The sequence below is a fragment of the Doryrhamphus excisus genome, chromosome 2, assembly GCF_030265055.1.
Source record: "Doryrhamphus excisus isolate RoL2022-K1 chromosome 2, RoL_Dexc_1.0, whole genome shotgun sequence".
In the NCBI taxonomy this organism is placed as follows: Eukaryota; Metazoa; Chordata; class Actinopteri; order Syngnathiformes; family Syngnathidae; genus Doryrhamphus; species Doryrhamphus excisus.
The window spans coordinates 16,122,648-16,139,958 of record NC_080467.1 but is presented as its reverse complement, the minus strand read 5'-3'; the positions used below and the strand labels follow the sequence as shown (position 1 = coordinate 16,139,958).

At 41.9% G+C, this 17,311-nt stretch overlaps 1 protein-coding gene across 1 annotated transcript; it reads left to right on the top strand.

Annotated features, from left to right (window-relative positions):
- The first annotated feature begins 4,744 nt into the window (after positions 1-4,744).
- LOC131109979 (AN1-type zinc finger protein 5-like) lies at positions 4,745-13,907 on the top strand. The gene is made up of 6 exons (XM_058062585.1): positions 4,745-5,122; positions 6,648-6,822; positions 8,010-8,169; positions 8,308-8,408; positions 9,593-9,712; positions 12,714-13,907. The coding sequence occupies exons 2-6, from the start codon at positions 6,666-6,668 to the stop codon at positions 12,860-12,862; spliced, it is 687 nt and encodes a 228-aa protein (XP_057918568.1). The 5' UTR covers positions 4,745-5,122; positions 6,648-6,665; the 3' UTR covers positions 12,863-13,907.
- Positions 13,908-17,311: the final 3,404 nt, after the last annotated feature.

Genomic DNA, 17,311 nt, shown 5'->3' with positions numbered 1-17,311 from the left:
AACATGCTAACGGCTACCCTGCTAGCACCTAGCAAGATGGCCTCAAGTTTAGAAACTACAAAGGTTGTCCTATAACCTCCCTATATCATGCGATAAGTGTATTTGCCTTTAAACGTGAGTAAATTAGCTTAAATGTTAACATGCTAACAGTTATCATGCTAGCACCTAGCAAGAGAGCCTCAAGTTTAGAAAGTGCCAAGGTTGTCCTATAACCTCCCTATATCATGCCATGTGTGTATTTGCCTTTAAATGTGAGTAAATTAGCTTAAATGCTAACATGCTAACAGTCGTCATGCTAGCACCTAGCAAGAGAGCATCAAGTTGAGAAAGTGCCAAGGTTGTCCTATAACCTCCCTACATCATGCCATGTGTGTATTTGCCTTTAGACATGAGTAAATTAGCTTAAATGCTAACATGCTAACGGCTACCACGCTAGCACCTAGCAAGAGAGCATCAAACTGAGAAAGTGCCAAGGTTGTCCTATAACCTCCCCACATCATGTCATGTGTGTATTTGCCTTTAAACGTGAGTAAATTAGCTTAAATGCTAACATGCTAACAATCATTATGCTAGCACCTAGCAAGAGAGCCTCAAGTTTAGAAAGTGCCAAGGTTGTCCTATAACCTCCCTACACCATGCCATATGTGTATTTGCCTGAAGACATGAGTAAATTAGCTTAAATGCTAACATGCTAACAGTTATCATGCTAGCACCTAGGAAGAGAGCCTCAAGTATAGAAAGTGCCAAGGTTGTCCTATAACCTCCCTACATCATGCCATGTTTGTATTTGCCTTTAGACATGAGTAAATTAGCTTAAATGCTAACATGCTAGCACCTAGCAAGACAGCCTTAGGTTTAGAAACTGCCAAGGATGTACTATGACGTCCCTGCATCATGCATGTGTGTATTTGCCTTTAAACGTGAGCAAATTAGCTTAAATGCTAACATGCTAACAGTCATCATGCTAGCACCTAGCAAAAGAGTCCCAAGTTTAGAAAGTGCCAAGGTTGTCCTATCACCTCCCTACATCATGCCATGTGTGTACTTGCCTTTAGACGTGAGTAAATTAGCTTAAATGCTAACATGCTAACAATCATTATGCTAGCACCTAGCAAGAGAGCCTCAAGTTTAGAAAGTGCCAAGGTTGTCCTATAACCTCCCTACATCATGCGTTGTGTGTATTTGCCTTTAGACATGAGTAAATTAGCTTAAATGCTAACATGCTAACGGCTACCACGCTAGCACCTAGCAAGAGAGCATCAAACTGAGAAAGTGCCAAGGTTGTCCTATAACCTCCCCACATCATGTCATGTGTGTATTTGCCTTTAAACGTGAGTAAATTAGCTTAAATGCTAACATGCTAACAATCATTATGCTAGCACCTAGCAAGAGAGCCTCAAGTTTAGAAAGTGCCAAGGTTGTCCTATAACCTCCCTACACCATGCCATATGTGTATTTGCCTGAAGACATGAGTAAATTAGCTTAAATGCTAACATGCTAACGGCTACCATGCTAGCACCTAGCAAGAGAGCATCAAGTTGAGAAAGTGCCAAGGTTGTCCTATAACCTCCCTACATCATGCCATGTGTGTATTTTCCTTTAGACATGAGTAAATTAGCTTAAATGCTAACATGCTAACGGCTACCATGCTAGCACCCAGCAAGAGGGTTTCAAGTTTACAAAGTGCCAAAGTTGTCCTATAACCTCCCTATATCATGCCATGTGTGTATTTGCCTTTAAACGTGAGTAAATTAGCTTAGATGCTAACATGCTAACAGTTTTCATGCTAGCACCTAGCAAGAGAGCCTCAAGTTTAGAAAGTGCCAAGGTTGTCCTATAACCTCCCTACATCATGCGTTGTGTGTATTTGCCTTTAGACATGAGTAAATTAGCTTAAATGCTAACATGCTAACGGCTACCACGCTAGCACCTAGCAAGAGAACATCAAGTTGAGAAAGTGCCAAGGTTGTCCTATAACCTCCCCACATCATGTCATGTGTGTATTTGCCTTTAAACGTGAGTAAATTAGCTTAAATGCTAACATGCTAACAATCATTATGCTAGCACCTAGCAAGAGAGCCTCAAGTTTAGAAAGTGCCAAGGTTGTCCTATAACCTCCCTACACCATGCCATATGTGTATTTGCCTGAAGACATGAGTAAATTAGCTTAAATGCTAACATGCTAACGGCTACCATGCTAGCACCTAGCAAGAGAGCATCAAGTTGAGAAAGTGCCAAGGTTGTCCTATAACCTCCCTACATCATGCCATGTGTGTATATACCTTTAGACATGAGTAAATTAGCTTAAATGCTAACATGCTAACGGCTACCATGTTAGCACCTAGCAAAAGGGTTTCAAGTTTACAAAGTGCCAAGGTTGTCCTATAACCTCCCTATATCATGCCATGTGTGTATTTGCCTTTAAACGTGAGTAAATTAGCTTAGATGCTAACATGCTAACAGTTATCATGCTAGCACCTAGCAAGAGAGCCTCAAGTTTAGAAAGTGCCAAGGTTGTCCTATAATCTCCCTACATCATGCCATGTGTGTATTTGCCTTTAGTCATGAGTAAATTAGCTTAAATGCTAACATGCTAACGGCTAACATGCTAGCACCTAGCAAGAGAGTTTCAAGTTTACAAAGTGCCAAGGTTGTCCTTCAACCTCCCTATATCATGCCATGTGTGTATTTGCCTTTAAACGTGGGTAAATTAGCTTAAATGCTAACATGCTAACAGTTATCATGCTAGCACCTAGCAAGAGACCCTCAAGTTTAAAAAGTGCCAAGGTTGTCCTATAACCTCCCTATATCATGCCATGTGTGTATTTGCCTTTAGAAATGAGTAAATTAGCTTAAATGCTAACATGCGAACGGCTAACATGCTAGCACCTAGCAAGACAGCCTCAAGTTTAGAAACTGCCAAGGATGTCCTATAACGTCCCTGCATCATGCATGTGTGTATTTGCCTTTAAACATGAGCAAATTAGCTTAAATGCTAACATGCTAACAGTCATCATGCTAGCACCTAGCAAGAGAGTCCCAAGTTTAGAAAGTGCCAAGGTTGTCCTATAACATCCCTACATCATGCCATGTGTGTATTTGCCTTTAGACATGAGTAAATTACCTTAAATGCTAACATGCTAACGGCTAACATGCTAGCACCTCGCAAGACAGCCTTAAGTTTAGAAACTACCAAGGTTGTCCTATAACCTCCCCACATCATGCCATGTGTGTATTTGCCTTTAAACGTGAGTAAATTAGCTTATATGCTAACACGCTAACAGTCATTATGCTAGCACCTAGCAAGAGAGCCTCAAGTTTAGAAAGTGCCAAGGATGTCCTATAACGTCCCTGCATCATGCATGTGTGTATTTGCCTTTAAACATGAGCAAATTAGCTTAAATGCTAACATGCTAACAGTCATCATGCTAGCACCTAGCAAGACAGCCTCAGGTTTAGAAACTGCCAAGGTTGTCCTATAACCTCCCTACATCATGCCATGTGTGTATTTGCCTTTAGACATGAGTAAATTAGCTTAAATGCTAATATGCTAACGGCTAACATGCTAGCACCGAGCAAGACAGCCTCAAGTTTAGAAACTGCCAAGGATGTCCTATAACGTCCCTGCATCATGTCATGTGTGTATTTGCCTTTAAACGTGAGTGAATTAGCTTAAATGCTAACATGCTAACAATCATTATGCTAGCACCTAGCACGAGAGCCTCAAGTTTAGAAAGTGCCAAGGTTGTCCTATAACCTCCCTACACCATGCCATATGTGTATTTGCCTTTAGACATGAGTAAATTAGCTTAAATGCTAACATGCTAACGGCTACCATGCTAGCACCTAGCAAGAGAGCCTCAAGTTTAGAAACTGCTAAGGTTGTCCTATAACCTCCCTACATCATGTCATGTGTGCAATTGCCTTTAAACGTGAGTAAATTAGCTTAAATGCTAACATGCTAACGGGTCCATGCTAGCACCTAGCAAGAGAGCCTCAAGTTTAGAAACTGCCAAGGTTGTCCTAGAACCTCCCTGCATCATGCCATGGGTGTATTTGCCTTTAAACATGAGTAAATTAGCTTAAATGCTAACATGCTAACATGCTAGCAATTAGCATTTAGCCACAGAGAGAGTTCAGAAGTTTATCTAAAAAATGAGCCATCAACCACGTTTCTACGTGGCCGTATGGCTGAGCTACAAGGCTGTGAAAAGTCTGTAAATTCTCGTTTTCTCTGGAATGCGGCTGTTCTAAAAATAGAATGGTGTACCTAATCTAGTGGCCGATTTTTTTTTCTATCGCGAATAGCGTCGCCATGGTTACACGAAACGTTCCAAAAAATAAATACCGCTGTAGTCCCGAGCGTCACGATTCCGACGGTGTAACATGTGTGGGGGTCCTTCTTGCGGTTTTGGCCGCATTACGCGCACAAAAAGTGGAAGATTAAGATATAAGAATAATAAAAATTGGTAAACACCACAAGGAATAACAATATGGGCTGGCTCAGTAGCCAGCCCATAGACTGCTACTGCAAGTAGCAGTCTATGGGCTGGCTACTGGGCCAGTCCATAATTAACGTCATATCGTCAAATCGGTGTTTCACCGGTGTGGTATATTTAGCGACTGGAATGTGCACATTTGATTGGCTGGGTAGTATCACGCGCGACAACTTAACTCGAATGCAATTGGTCAGTGGATTTCCTGAGCCAGCAAACCAGTACCGTAAAGTCCAAAAAAAACTGCGCTGGTCAAAATAGAAGCGCCCCGTGAAAATACTTAAATAACTTCTTGACTATGAGTCAAAGTTCATATAAGGCGGCGTCTGTGGGGCGCGAGTTAGTGACCTGCCTAAACTGTGTAACTTACTTTAAAAAAGGGAGTAAATCAAACAAAAAATTACATGCTGGCAATTTCGTTGACGTCACCGGAAACAGAGTCCCCAAAGGCAACATGTAAAACAAAACAGATGAAGCTACGTCAACGACGCTAACAGAAGTGCGGTCCAACCGTGTGCCGGACGACTTAAGAAAGTCCCTTACATAGACGACCCCAGTTGTGTGCTAAAATAAACATTATAATTCCGTTAAATTCTTTAGAAGCCCACCGTCATCTGACAAAGAAGGTAAGTCCATTAATGAACACAAACGTCGACGTGAGTTGCGTACGGATAAGCAGAAGATGACTTCGCTTCTTGAAAAGGTCTTTGTTAGGAAATCATGTTGTCATAAACCCAACATGTTACATCAACAACTCCGGAAAGTCAATTCAGTATTTTCTGAATTGAATCAGTCACTGTTGATTGATTCCCGGAGCTTTGGTGTGTAACGTCGTTATCCCTGATAGTTAAATCAGTCTTATCTTGCTCAAGTCAAAGTAACCGAGAAGCGTTTATCAATATTTCACGATCGCTGTAATTCTATTCTATTCTATTCTATTAGAGACACCAACACACAAAAGAGACATCAAAGGCTAGCTATAAGCTTAGCTCCTCGCTCGGTTTATTTACCCAACGTTAGCAATCCTCGCTACCGGGCACGATAAAGTCGTGTCGGGATTCACTCAAAGCACACGACTTGGATCGTTTACATCACAGTATTCGTAGTATATGTATTTTTCCATGCATCATCCCCACTATGTCGTTACCTAATTGAATTTAAAAGCTAGAGAACCACAGAGACAGACACTAGCGTGCTAGCATGACTCAGTGGATTTTGTGTGTGTGATACACGAGTGTGGCCTGCTGTTTTTGTATGAAGGGACTAAAGCGGTGATTTAAACAAATAGATTTACTTCGGGATTAAATTGTCAGATAATGGTTATATTGTATTGTGTATTGTAGTGGTGAGCGTTTTCAAGCGCTTTTACGCACAGTAGACTGGTTGGTCTTTGTCTGGATGCTATAAGCACGCTGGTTAGATCTGCTTCTGTTACAAAGGATGTGACCGCAAGTCTTTTAACCCCTTAGCATTTTTTGGTTGTTGATTGGCTAAAATGTCTAAAAAGTGCACAAAGTGAATGTGAAGATGTCACTTAACCATTTAAAAAGCTAACAATATTAATTTTATCCCCATAAGTGAGGTCAGAGTGTCTTTTATGGACTAAGACTTGTTTGGATCAAGGCCAGCGTAACGGTACCATATTTGTCCCACTTAAATGTGCAGTTGGAATACTGGGAGTTGCAACTAGTTCAACTGTTGTTTTCACAGCGATTGCAGTTATAACTGTGTACTGGAATGGTGTACAATAGTACCTTGAATGTCAGACTAAAGCCAATGTAATTTTTCTATAGGAAATAATGTAGAATCCAATGAAAATTTTCTATAGGAAATAATGTAGAATCCAATTAATATTAAAAATACTGTAATTTCCGGTGTATAAGCTACTTTATCGTGTTTTGAACCTTGCGGTACAGTGATGCGACAAATTTATGGCTAAAAACTGCATTTCCCATAATACTTAAGAATACAGTTCAGGAAGTAGTGACGAGACAACATGCGAGACTGACAAAGTTTGTTACTAAGGCATTATGAGGCTGTTCAATTGTGATGCTTGCCAAGACGACTTGAGTGGTTTAAGTTGCCAAGTGGAGGACGTCAGTGGGTGACTTTTCTGGTGTAAAAACAGTGCATTTTTGTGTGTGTCTCCAGGTCAGTTCAGACTTCGCTATGGCACAGGAGACCAATCAGAGCCCAGCTCCCATGCTCTGTGCTACCGGCTGTGGTTTCTATGGCAACCCCAGGACTAATGGCATGTGCTCTGTTTGCCACAAGGAGCACCTGTCAAGACAGAACAATGGAGGAGTCAGTTCGCTGAGTGCTGTGGGTAAGACCCGCTGTGTCTCTTTTATTATGTCCACTTGCATGGACAAAAGTTCTTAGCCTCATGTGTCCACCTGAACTCCTTTCAACTAGCCTTTACGCTATCCGGTTTCAGTTGTCACCGGCTCAGACACTTTGGGGTTAAAAAAAAGCGCATTTGTACCTAGACACCATGTGAATTCAGAGGAAAAAGGCAACATAAATGCGCTCTTCTTGCTTGTGGAAGTCCTTTTGAAAAGGGATTTTGGAAGAAGTTAGAACAAATCTAGTCCAAAAAGTTTGACAAGTAAAATGAATGCTAAAACCAAAGTTAAAATGTTGTTGGAACTTGAAAATTCTCATGATTATAGACTCATTTCTTCATACTGCTTAATCTAAATGCAGTATAAGTATGCAAATATTCATCAAACACAATTAATATACCTCCAAGAGTACCAAGCCTACTTTGTTCCATGAAAATAATGGGAAGCGCGGCGATCCTACACTAGCAATACATCAAACCTGTGATGCCAGTAATAAACTTACTCACAATGCTCTTGTCGCGAACACTAGATTATGAACGGGTGTTCTGGCGGAGTGATACAATCAAGTAGAGCGTGTAGAGCGAAAGTAATTTCACAAGGTCGTGGTTGCCTTCTTTATAGCAAATTATTGTTCATCGGCTACACAGCCATGCAAAAACAGAGTAGCGCAACAATGACGGACACATACAAGATTGTATTTATGCAGACTAACTTGGTGTAAGAACACAGGTTGACATGTCAGAGCTGCCATTTTCATCCTCTACGTTTATTATGTCCAATGGGCAGGATAAGCGGCCATTGCTCTTTGATCACCTTGTGATCCTTAAAGACTATTTCATGTCTTTATGCAGATGACATGTCTTAATCTAGATGACATCATCATCAAATGTCTATAGTTGGACATGGCAAGTCGAGATTTTCCAAAACTCAGATTAGTAATTTGTGTCTGAACGGGTAAAACACAGCTTTTCACAGCTGCTTGTGTCAGTCCCTGGTCCACATCCAGTCATGACGCGACCAGCGAAGCAAAACTGGGTTTAGGTTTTAAGTGTGCCGATGTACAGCACGGCTCATAAGACTCATAATGCCAGTCAATGCCATTTATGTGTGCTTATATTTTGATTATCTCACCTTTCAACTGTTTTGCAACCTGCATCTTCCCCCACAGGTGGCAGCAGTGGCTCCACAGTAGAAGTTTCAGCCATCCAGAGGTTAGAGGCCACCTTGAATAATGCTGCAGCAGCGGCGGTGGCTGCAGCAGAGGTTGCAGCTGAGGCTGCAGCTGAGGCAGCAGCTTCAGCAGAGGCTGCTGCCACCGAAACGCTCAGGTAAGGTCCTCTCTTTTCAGAGCAAAGCTGTGTTTCGAAAGTCTGTGTGCCACTTAGGCTTTGATACGTGGAATATAATGATTGTCACAACTTTTAACATTGCTATTGTGTGTATTGCTATGATTCTTTCCACTGCAGTGGGATGTCGACTATTTCCGTAACACAAAAGATGACTGCGATGAGCCTTACCTCAGAGGACGCAGAGGTATCCATTAGCAAAGCAGACCTTACAGAGCTTGGTAGGTATCCAAACATTCTTTATCATGGTTTATTTGAGTCTGAAACAGTGTGGGGGGTTGACATGTTTCTGTATTTCTGTATTTATATGCACAAACAGAGATACTGCTTTAAATGCTGCAGCACAGGGCACCTGTAGATTTAAAAGCCAGGCTATGACTGAACATCTGGCTGGTTTCTCTCTCAATTGTCAGCTTTTTCGCAGCTATCTGACTATTGCCTTTTATGTGTCTGGTGTTTTTTTTGTTGTTGTTTGTTTGATTTTTTAAATCCCAACAGTAGCTGTTGAAAACAGTTGAAACAGTAGAAAAATAAAAAACCAGCACATTTCAGCAGCTTTTTATCTGGTCAGCACAGCTAAAATGTAAAAAAAATCTACCTTGAAAAATCAAAACCAGCATATTTCAGCAGGTTTTTAACTGATCAGCACAGCTAAAATGTAAAACAATTATAACTAAGTATGTTCATTGACAAGCTGCTTGAAACTCATTATTGTCTGTCAGATTATTTTTGATATAGTGTATGTTTCAGTTAACTACAGAAAGTGGGGCGTGGACCAAATTGTAATTCACCCATTGATGTTGTTGTGGGGTCTTTTGTGACTTGTTGGCTGGCCGGCCACTCCTTATGAAGGTTCACCACGTTGTTGTCATTGACAATATTTCATCTGTTTGATCTGAAACATTTGACAAAGCAACTGCCAATTTACAAACATGCAAAAAAAAAAAAAAAAAAGAAATCAGGAACACCTTTTCACACCACTCTATGTTCTTAGAGCGGTGGCGGTCTCTCGTGTCCCCGCAGAGTTCCTGTAGGCTGTGTACGACAACTGCATGATATTGTGTGCAAAACACATTTAAGAATAAATGTACACTACCATAATCGATATGGGTAAAAGCTTTGTTGATGATTCAGCCATCTTTGATCACACACCTAAGACCAAGTACAAACTTTACTACATCTAACATTGGTAAATCGTCCGCTCTTGGGCCGAAGAAGGTTTCAAGTAACGCTATTGAATATGAAAAAAGAAGTCATTGTAAAAGGAGGAAGATGGAGTCCTCGCAAGGATGTACAGGAAGACTGCATCAACAACAGATGGATTAAACGGATTAATTGGGTGTCAGTGATTTCTTTTAGGGGGAAAAATGTTAAATTGTATGTTAATTGTTGTGCTTGTTTCCAGTGGCCACAGACATAGATATTCAATCCTCCACTGCTGGCAGTGAAGTGTCCAGAGCTCCGGACCCCCCCAAACCCAAGAAGAACCGTTGTTTTATGTGCCGCAAAAAGGTTGGCCTTACAGGTGAGTCACATGAAAATGTGTCCCAACGCTTGATCACCAATGTCAACACTGACAGCACCTCTTTCCTCAAACTCATCAGGTGAATGAATGAACACATGATGCTTCTTTTACTGTGATGCCACTGGATGTATTTCACAAACACTGATGATATACAAAGTAAAGTGCAAAGCAGGAAACTCTAAATCAGGGGTGCTCATTAAGTCGATCGCGATCTACCGGTCGATCGCGGAGGTGGTACTGGTCGATCGCGGCGTGACATTAAAAAAATATCATCCTAGCATCAATGCCGTCACTTGATTGATATACAGGGCAGCCATTCAGATGACAACTGAATGTTGCCCTTCGTGTGACCAATCAAATCAAACAACGTCTCTAAGTGCAGCAGAACTTACGATGTCAGCCTATCATCCATCCCCGTTACTTGATTGACATACAGGACAACCAGTCAGATGACAACTGAATTTTGACCTTTAGGTCACCGCTCATGCGTAAACAACGATGCAAAGTGCTAAGCTAGTCGGCGAATTGCGTCAGATTTTAAGCCCTCGCTAAAGTTTATGGTCACTAAAATGAGTGAAGTAGCTGGACCAAGTAAAAAGGCAAAAACATATCACGGAGGTGGACTTTTTTTCACAATGTCTTTTTCGAAGTGCGTTTGCCTGGCTAACCTGGCTATCAGCAGCGACTGTCCGGACTATGCATCCCTGGCTGATTCAATTCAGTGCAAGTCATCAAAGTAAACTCAGGTAATTACAAAAAATGTTAATAGTTAATTATGTGTGTTTTGCAATATTGGCTCATTTGGTTATGTAAGGTACATCAACATACATTGTACGTACAAATAATCCTAAATACATTTGAAAATAAATAGATGTTTTGCATTTTTGTAGTGGGTAGATCATTTTGACTCTGTCATTTTAAAAGTAGCTCGCATGCTGAAAAAGTGTGAGCACCCCTGCTCTAAATGAATCCAATCAGTGAATGAAACACCTCTTCGGTCGTTTATTACTGCTGCAGACATGCCGAGTGACTGTTCCTGCGGAATGGTATTAAATTACCAGTATTAGAGGAAGGCGATGTACCACACTCTGCATAACCAGCAAGGTTTTAAAACGCAAGGTGTGAGGTTTCATTCCAAATCGCCTTAGGATTGAGCTAGCATGCTTGTTGCTGTATGGAGCATGTCACTGCTCACATACCAGCAGAAACAAAACGAATACCATTATGAACCAATTGTTATGCCAGTGTACGCACCCTTCAGTCTTATTTCATTCATCAATATGGGTAATTGCAGGTAATTTCTTAGTATTAAGGAAATTGAAGCTTTGTTTAAACATATGACATTGAACTTAGTAGCAGAAAAGAAAGGAAGTAATTGAAAGAGCTCATGGCTTCATAGGTCCCTGACATTATCCTGCCTATTTTTCATACTCTAAACCTGTGGATTGCGATCGACCAATCAATTTTTGGGACTTTGGTAATGGTTTCATTTATTTTGGACTTTAATAATAATGGATTAGTATTTATATCGCACTTTTCAAGGCACCCATAGCACTCTTCAGTCACACACTGGGGGTGGTAATCAACATCTGTAGGCACAGCTACTCTGGGGTAGTCTGACGGAAAAATGGCTGCCAATTTGCGCCTCTCCGACCACTACCAAATATTCATTCACATTCATAAATAATGTGGGCAGCACTGTAGGCAAGGTGAGTGAATTGTCTTGCCGAGGAACACAACAACAGCGATTGGGTGGAGGGAGTGAGGATGTTTGATGTTTTTGTTCACTTCCTGTATTCAAGATGCACTCTGCTGCTTTTGAAATGCATAGGGAAATGAGGCAGTACAACAAAGTGGTAAATGCATTATCACTTCAGTGCCCCCTCCCGGAGAATGACCGACAGGCACGTACTTGTACTGCTGAACATGCGCGTACACCTTGCCACTCTCCAGGCAAACATCCCAGCAGCCTGAGCCCAGTCCCAGAAACCCGGAGGTGCCAAGTGCATGCCACACAAGCATTACGTGATATGCGCCAAAGAAAAAACATCCTCGAGTGACAGCAACATGGATTGTTAAGGCTGCCTGTTGTAACACATTCACTGGCTCTAGTCGCCATGACACTCCTGCTTGCCCGCAACAGGAAGCCAATGAGCTAAATACAGTTGTCATTCGCTCAGTCAGTGACGAATAGCCCCTATATAAAATGTATTGGTACTCACCACGTAAGAATGATTACAGTATTTACAAGCATATGTTAACTTGTGTTGACCTCGCCGCAAGGTTTGAGTTTTTTCCGTGTATGTACTGTATGTATGCTTATACTGTAGTACTATGTGAATATTGTGTGAATTATTATCAACTTGGGATGTCTCAGTGTTGACAGTTGAGAATGCAGCTTGCCTGATTGGGCGGGTTTGTTCCACACATAATTTGATTTTAAAAATCTGTTTTACTGATGTACGAGTAGTTAGCACGCAGGCCACACAGCTAGGAGACCCAAGTTCGATTCCACCCTCTGCCATCTCTGTGTGAAGTTTGCATGTTCTCCCTGTGCATGCGTGGGTTTTCTTTGTGTTCTCCGGTTTCCTCCCACATTCCAAAAACATGCTAGGTTAATTGGCGACTGTGAGTGTGAATGGTTGGTTGTCTATACGTGCCCTGTGATTGGCTAGCGACCAATTTGTGGTGTACCCCGCCTCTCGCCCAAAGACAGCTGGGATAGGCTCCCCCGCAACCCACGTGAGGATAAGTGGTAGAAAATGGATGGATGAATGAATGTTTTACTGGTCTCCAAATCCATGGCAGCCCCCTTTTTTCAGACTCATCTGTGCCTATAAAGGGCACCCCGCAACTGTTTTCACAAAGATGAAAGCAAACAATGGCCCACAAAGTGGTTAAGAGGAATCGGGGGGAGAAAATAAGGGGAAATGTCTTTGGATACTATGATTGGTTAATTTTCTCAGCAACCTCAAACTGATATATTCCTGTGGTGTTCCAGGTTTCGACTGCCGCTGCGGGAACCTGTTCTGTGGCCTTCATCGTTACTCAGACAAACACAACTGTCCGTACGACTACAAAGCCGAAGCTGCTGCAAAGATTCGCAAAGAGAACCCTGTGGTTGTTGCTGACAAGATCCAGAGAATATAAAAACTTTGAACTACTTGGATCGGCTTTGCAAAAATGGACTTGAGCCCAACTTCCCCCATGGACCCTCTTTGTTAGTTCACGATCAAGAATGTTTTTTGTTTTTTTTCACAGATTTCCAGCTTTCCTTCTTTGTGTGTGTGTGTTTTTTTTTAGGTGTTGAGGAACAGTATGTACTCGTGTGTATCCGAGGGATGAGGCGGTCCGTATTACTGTATGGTATTTGTATGCTGAAGAAAATCCATGAATCCATTTTGTGTACCACTCATTGTTTGATAGAAATCCTTTGACGGTTGCCATCCTGTGGCTGGTACTGTCCTTGGCCAATGACGCCAAAGCCAACCGTATTGGAGCTCAACTGGCATTAGTATCAAAGTGCATATTCAATCCGACCATTTCTTTTTTTCCCCTTGCTCATCTGACTGGTCAGATATTGCACCCTGCATTTTCAAGTCTGAGCCACTGGATGCACCCCTCCCCACATGACCATGTTGCTAAACCAGCTGTGTGTGTGTGCATGTTGTGATTGAGAGATCTGAATGTTGGCACGTTAGCCTTGCGTCCTTGTTACTACACGTATTATCATATCCCCACTGTATTTTTATTTTTTTTTAACACCAAATGTGTGTCGTGTCATATGACAAGAGAGCCTAAACTTGAATTGTTTGGCCTTTACAGGGTTTTGTCCCACTAGTATTTTCTCTCTTCCACATGGGAATGTTTTCTGCTGTTTTAAATGTGTGTTTACATGTTCACAATGTTGGGAATGTTGAGTTACACATGTACCAAAACACATTTTTTGTGGGGAAAAGGTGTGGATGACTATATTAGCAGGTGAGTAGTGTTCTGTTTTCATTGATTTTTAGTTTTTTTTGTGGGGGGGCAAGGGCTGGCTGCTTATTATGTGTGTGTGTTTTTTTTTTTACCCTTTTAGTCATGCAAGTTTGTACAAACATCTTTATTTATATACCGCAGTATGTGTGTGTAATCTTCCAATAATACAGATTAAGTTGTATGATGTAAATAAATGGTGTTCACAAATACTACAGTCAGCAATGTTAGGCCTTCATTTTGAATGTGCTGCTGGTGGGACTGCTTTTTGTTTGGAAAACTGATATTGGCGCCTCGAGGAACATGGAGTTCAGTGGGGGTTGTTCCAAAGGTCAAAGCATCGAGTGTTGTAATGCAAAATATGTTTAAATGCTCTTGTGTCATCCATCCTAAAAGTTCACCAGCAAAAAAACAAGGTGGCATTGCTGAAGCACAGAAGCATCAGTGCCTCAAATAGCGGGACGCAGTAAAGGGATCCTGATGAAAATTTTAGTAACCAGTTGAAAGATGGCAAGAATAAAAATTTTGAGATGTTAAATGGGACCTATTATGCATTTTTCAGCACTTTGTATTGAGTTGTGCACTCCTATAGAGCAGCTACACAACACAACCCGCACAAAGCTTTCTAGATCTTCCAGAATCTAAACCTAATTTAGCTGTATTTCCTTGGATTTCCAAAACAGTCTGTTAATTTATTCTACTCACAGTCCGTCTCCCGGCACACCCACTCTGATGTGATTGGTCACACTAACAAGCGCTCCCGAGGACTTCTGACTACTGCCAAAACCCACTTTCTAATGTTCTCAGTGTAGGAGTTGATAATAAATGAGTAATATTGGAAAGGCATCGGACTTTAGCAAGAGTTTGTCAGATATTCCTGTATCTTATAGTCCAGCTTTGCTGAAACTCACAAATCACTCTCGTATTTTTCTCTTGCTGGGAATCTGAAACGCTATACCACTTCTTCCTGATGCTTTTCTCTTGGCAAGTTAGTTTCCCACAAACCTGGAAGCCATTACTCCATATTATACCATACTACTACGCATATACCTGTATAATATACAGTTACACTTGACAAAGCATCTTCCTGCTGGAAAACGTTGAGCGAATGAATTTGAGACAGCGTCATCTGATGGATTGGATGGACGGGGTACACCCTGGACTGGTGGCCAGCCAATCACAGGGCACATATAGACAAACAACCATTCACACTCACATTCATACCTATGGACAATTTGGAGTCGCCAATTAACCTAGCATGTTTTTTTTGGAATGTTGGAGGAAACCGGAATACCTGGAGAAAACCCACGCATGCACGGGGAGAACATGCAAACTCCACACAGAGATGGCCGAGGGTGGAATTGAACCCTGGTCTCCTAGCTGTGAGGTCTGCGCGCTAACCACTCAACCGCCGTGCCGCCCTCTTTCCTCATTCATTCATTCATTAATTTCTACCATTTTTTCCTCGCAAGGGTCGCGGGAGTGCTGGAGCCTATCCCAGCTGTCTTCGAGCGAGAAGCAGGGTACACCCTGGACTGGTCGCCAGCCAATCACAGGGCACATATAGACAAACAACCATTCACACTTACATTCATACCTATGGACAATTTGGAGTCGCTAATTAACTTAGCATGTTTTGGGAATGTGGGAGGATTTGATCCCTGGTCTCCTGGCTGTGAGGTCTGCGCGCTAACCACTCGACCGCCGTGCCGCCCTCTTTCCTTTGTAAATTAAATAATTTTTTGTCAATATAACTGACAGTCACTAAGTATAGTTGATTAGAGATGTTTCACTCTTAGTGTTAATGGTTTAACCCGATTAAATTCCAACTCCTGGGAGAATCTAGGGTCATCTAATCAATTTTTAAACACTGTACAGTAATCCTATCTGCAATAGGCCACCATTGGATACAACAATGCCCATTACTATCCATAAATGAAGTCTTCCCCTACCAGGTGTAAATGTTACAACAGTTAGTTGGCGTGAAGAGGCTGCTTCGCGCGCGTGCATGTGGACATGTGTTGAAAGCGGATATGCATGGCCTCGACTCACATTTCAACACCGGCTGATGATCAGATGCACCTATGAGAAGAGTGTGGGTGGATTGACCCAAATACCCATGGTTTGAATAGCAATTGTATCAGATCCATGGTAGCAACCGCCAGGCTTTTACTGCAGGTTTGAATGCTCTCACAAAAGGTACAGGTAAAAAAAAAAAACAAGTAAAAATAATGTGTGGTGTCATATCTGGTTAAGCAGTCCACTTGGTGGTTCATGAGGAATCTTGCATCTATAGCCAGATCCTCACCAAAATGTGCTTGTTTTTTCCTCATCCTTAAAGGATGCACTTCATTCCTTACTAAAGTCCACTGGACATCACTTCTGATGTGCAATCCTTCAAGGTTTCGAGTCCTGCCTTAAGACACCTAATCCTTCATTCAATCTTAAAGTGTCTGACCTTTCATGTGTGTGTGTGTGTGTCTGGTCAAGTGAGAGTCTCACTTGAAAACACTTTAGGTAATGGAATTCTTCGGCCATTTAAGTAAAGCGAGACATGAGATGTAAAATAGATGGAGGCACTAATGAGTGGGTTTAAGAATTCAATGAGTCCATCAGGTCAACAGGATCATAATAATACATTCATTCATTCATTTAATACCGCTTTTTCCTCACAAGGGTCGCGGGGGTGCTGGAGCCTATCCCAGCTGTCTTCGGGCGAGAAGCGGGGTACACCCTGGACTGGTCGCCAGCCAATCACAGGGCACATATAGACAAACAACCATTCACACTCACATTCATACCTATGGACAATTTGGAGTGGCCAATTAACCTAGCATGTTTTTGGAATGTGGGAGGAAACCGGAGTACCCGGAGAAAACCCACGCATGCACGGGGAGAACGTGCAAACTCCACACAGAGATGGCCGAGGGTGGAACCGAACCCTAGTCTCCTAGCTACACTTTAACATGTTGGGGTTTTTTCAGAAAAACCCCATAGGGATACATGGTTCCATATTTCGGAGGTATAACATTTAAGTGTTAGTTGCTGTGTGATGATTTTAATGTCGTTTATAAAAATGAAAACTTGAGTCAGATTGCTATATTTAGTCAGGACCGCTTGCAATTTCCAATGGGTTGACAAGCTTGTGTTAAGGTTTTTTTTCATAGCTTCTGATTTGGCTCCTGTCAAATTAAGAGTTGATTTGTGCATACTGCAAAATGGCACCGGAGTACCCGGAGAAAACCCACACATGCACAGGGAGAACATGCAAACTCCACACAGAGATGGCCGAGGGTGGAATTGAACCCTGGTCTCCTAGCTGTGAGGTCTGCGCGCTAACCACTAGACCGCCGTGCCGCCCCATAATAATACAATCATATGCATAAATGACCTGTTGCCTTATTAAGTAGTAATTATTAATAATTGTTCTCATCTGTATATCTATTTTATATATTTTGTATTGCATACATCCAACGAGCATCCTCTGCAAAGGGATCACGTGACAGTGACGTCGTCATAGTGACGGCATTACGGGACACCTGAGTTGGGTATCCGAGACAGAGCAGAACTAAACAGCTTCTGGTTCACTGTAGAGGACACTGTGGCCTTTTCTTATTCACC

What these genes read in the sequence shown, in the direction of transcription:
- LOC131109979 (XM_058062585.1), top strand. Translation starts at nt 6,666, where the DNA reads ATGGCACAGGAGACCAATCAGAGCCCAGCTCCCATGCTCTGTGCTACC. An exon ending in GCTGCCACCGAAACGCTCAG is followed by an intron (nt 8,170 to 8,307) that starts GTAAGGTCCTCT and finishes TTTCCACTGCAG; the next exon opens with TGGGATGTCGACTATTTCCG. An exon ending in AGCAGACCTTACAGAGCTTG is followed by an intron (nt 8,409 to 9,592) that starts GTAGGTATCCAA and finishes GCTTGTTTCCAG; the next exon opens with TGGCCACAGACATAGATATT.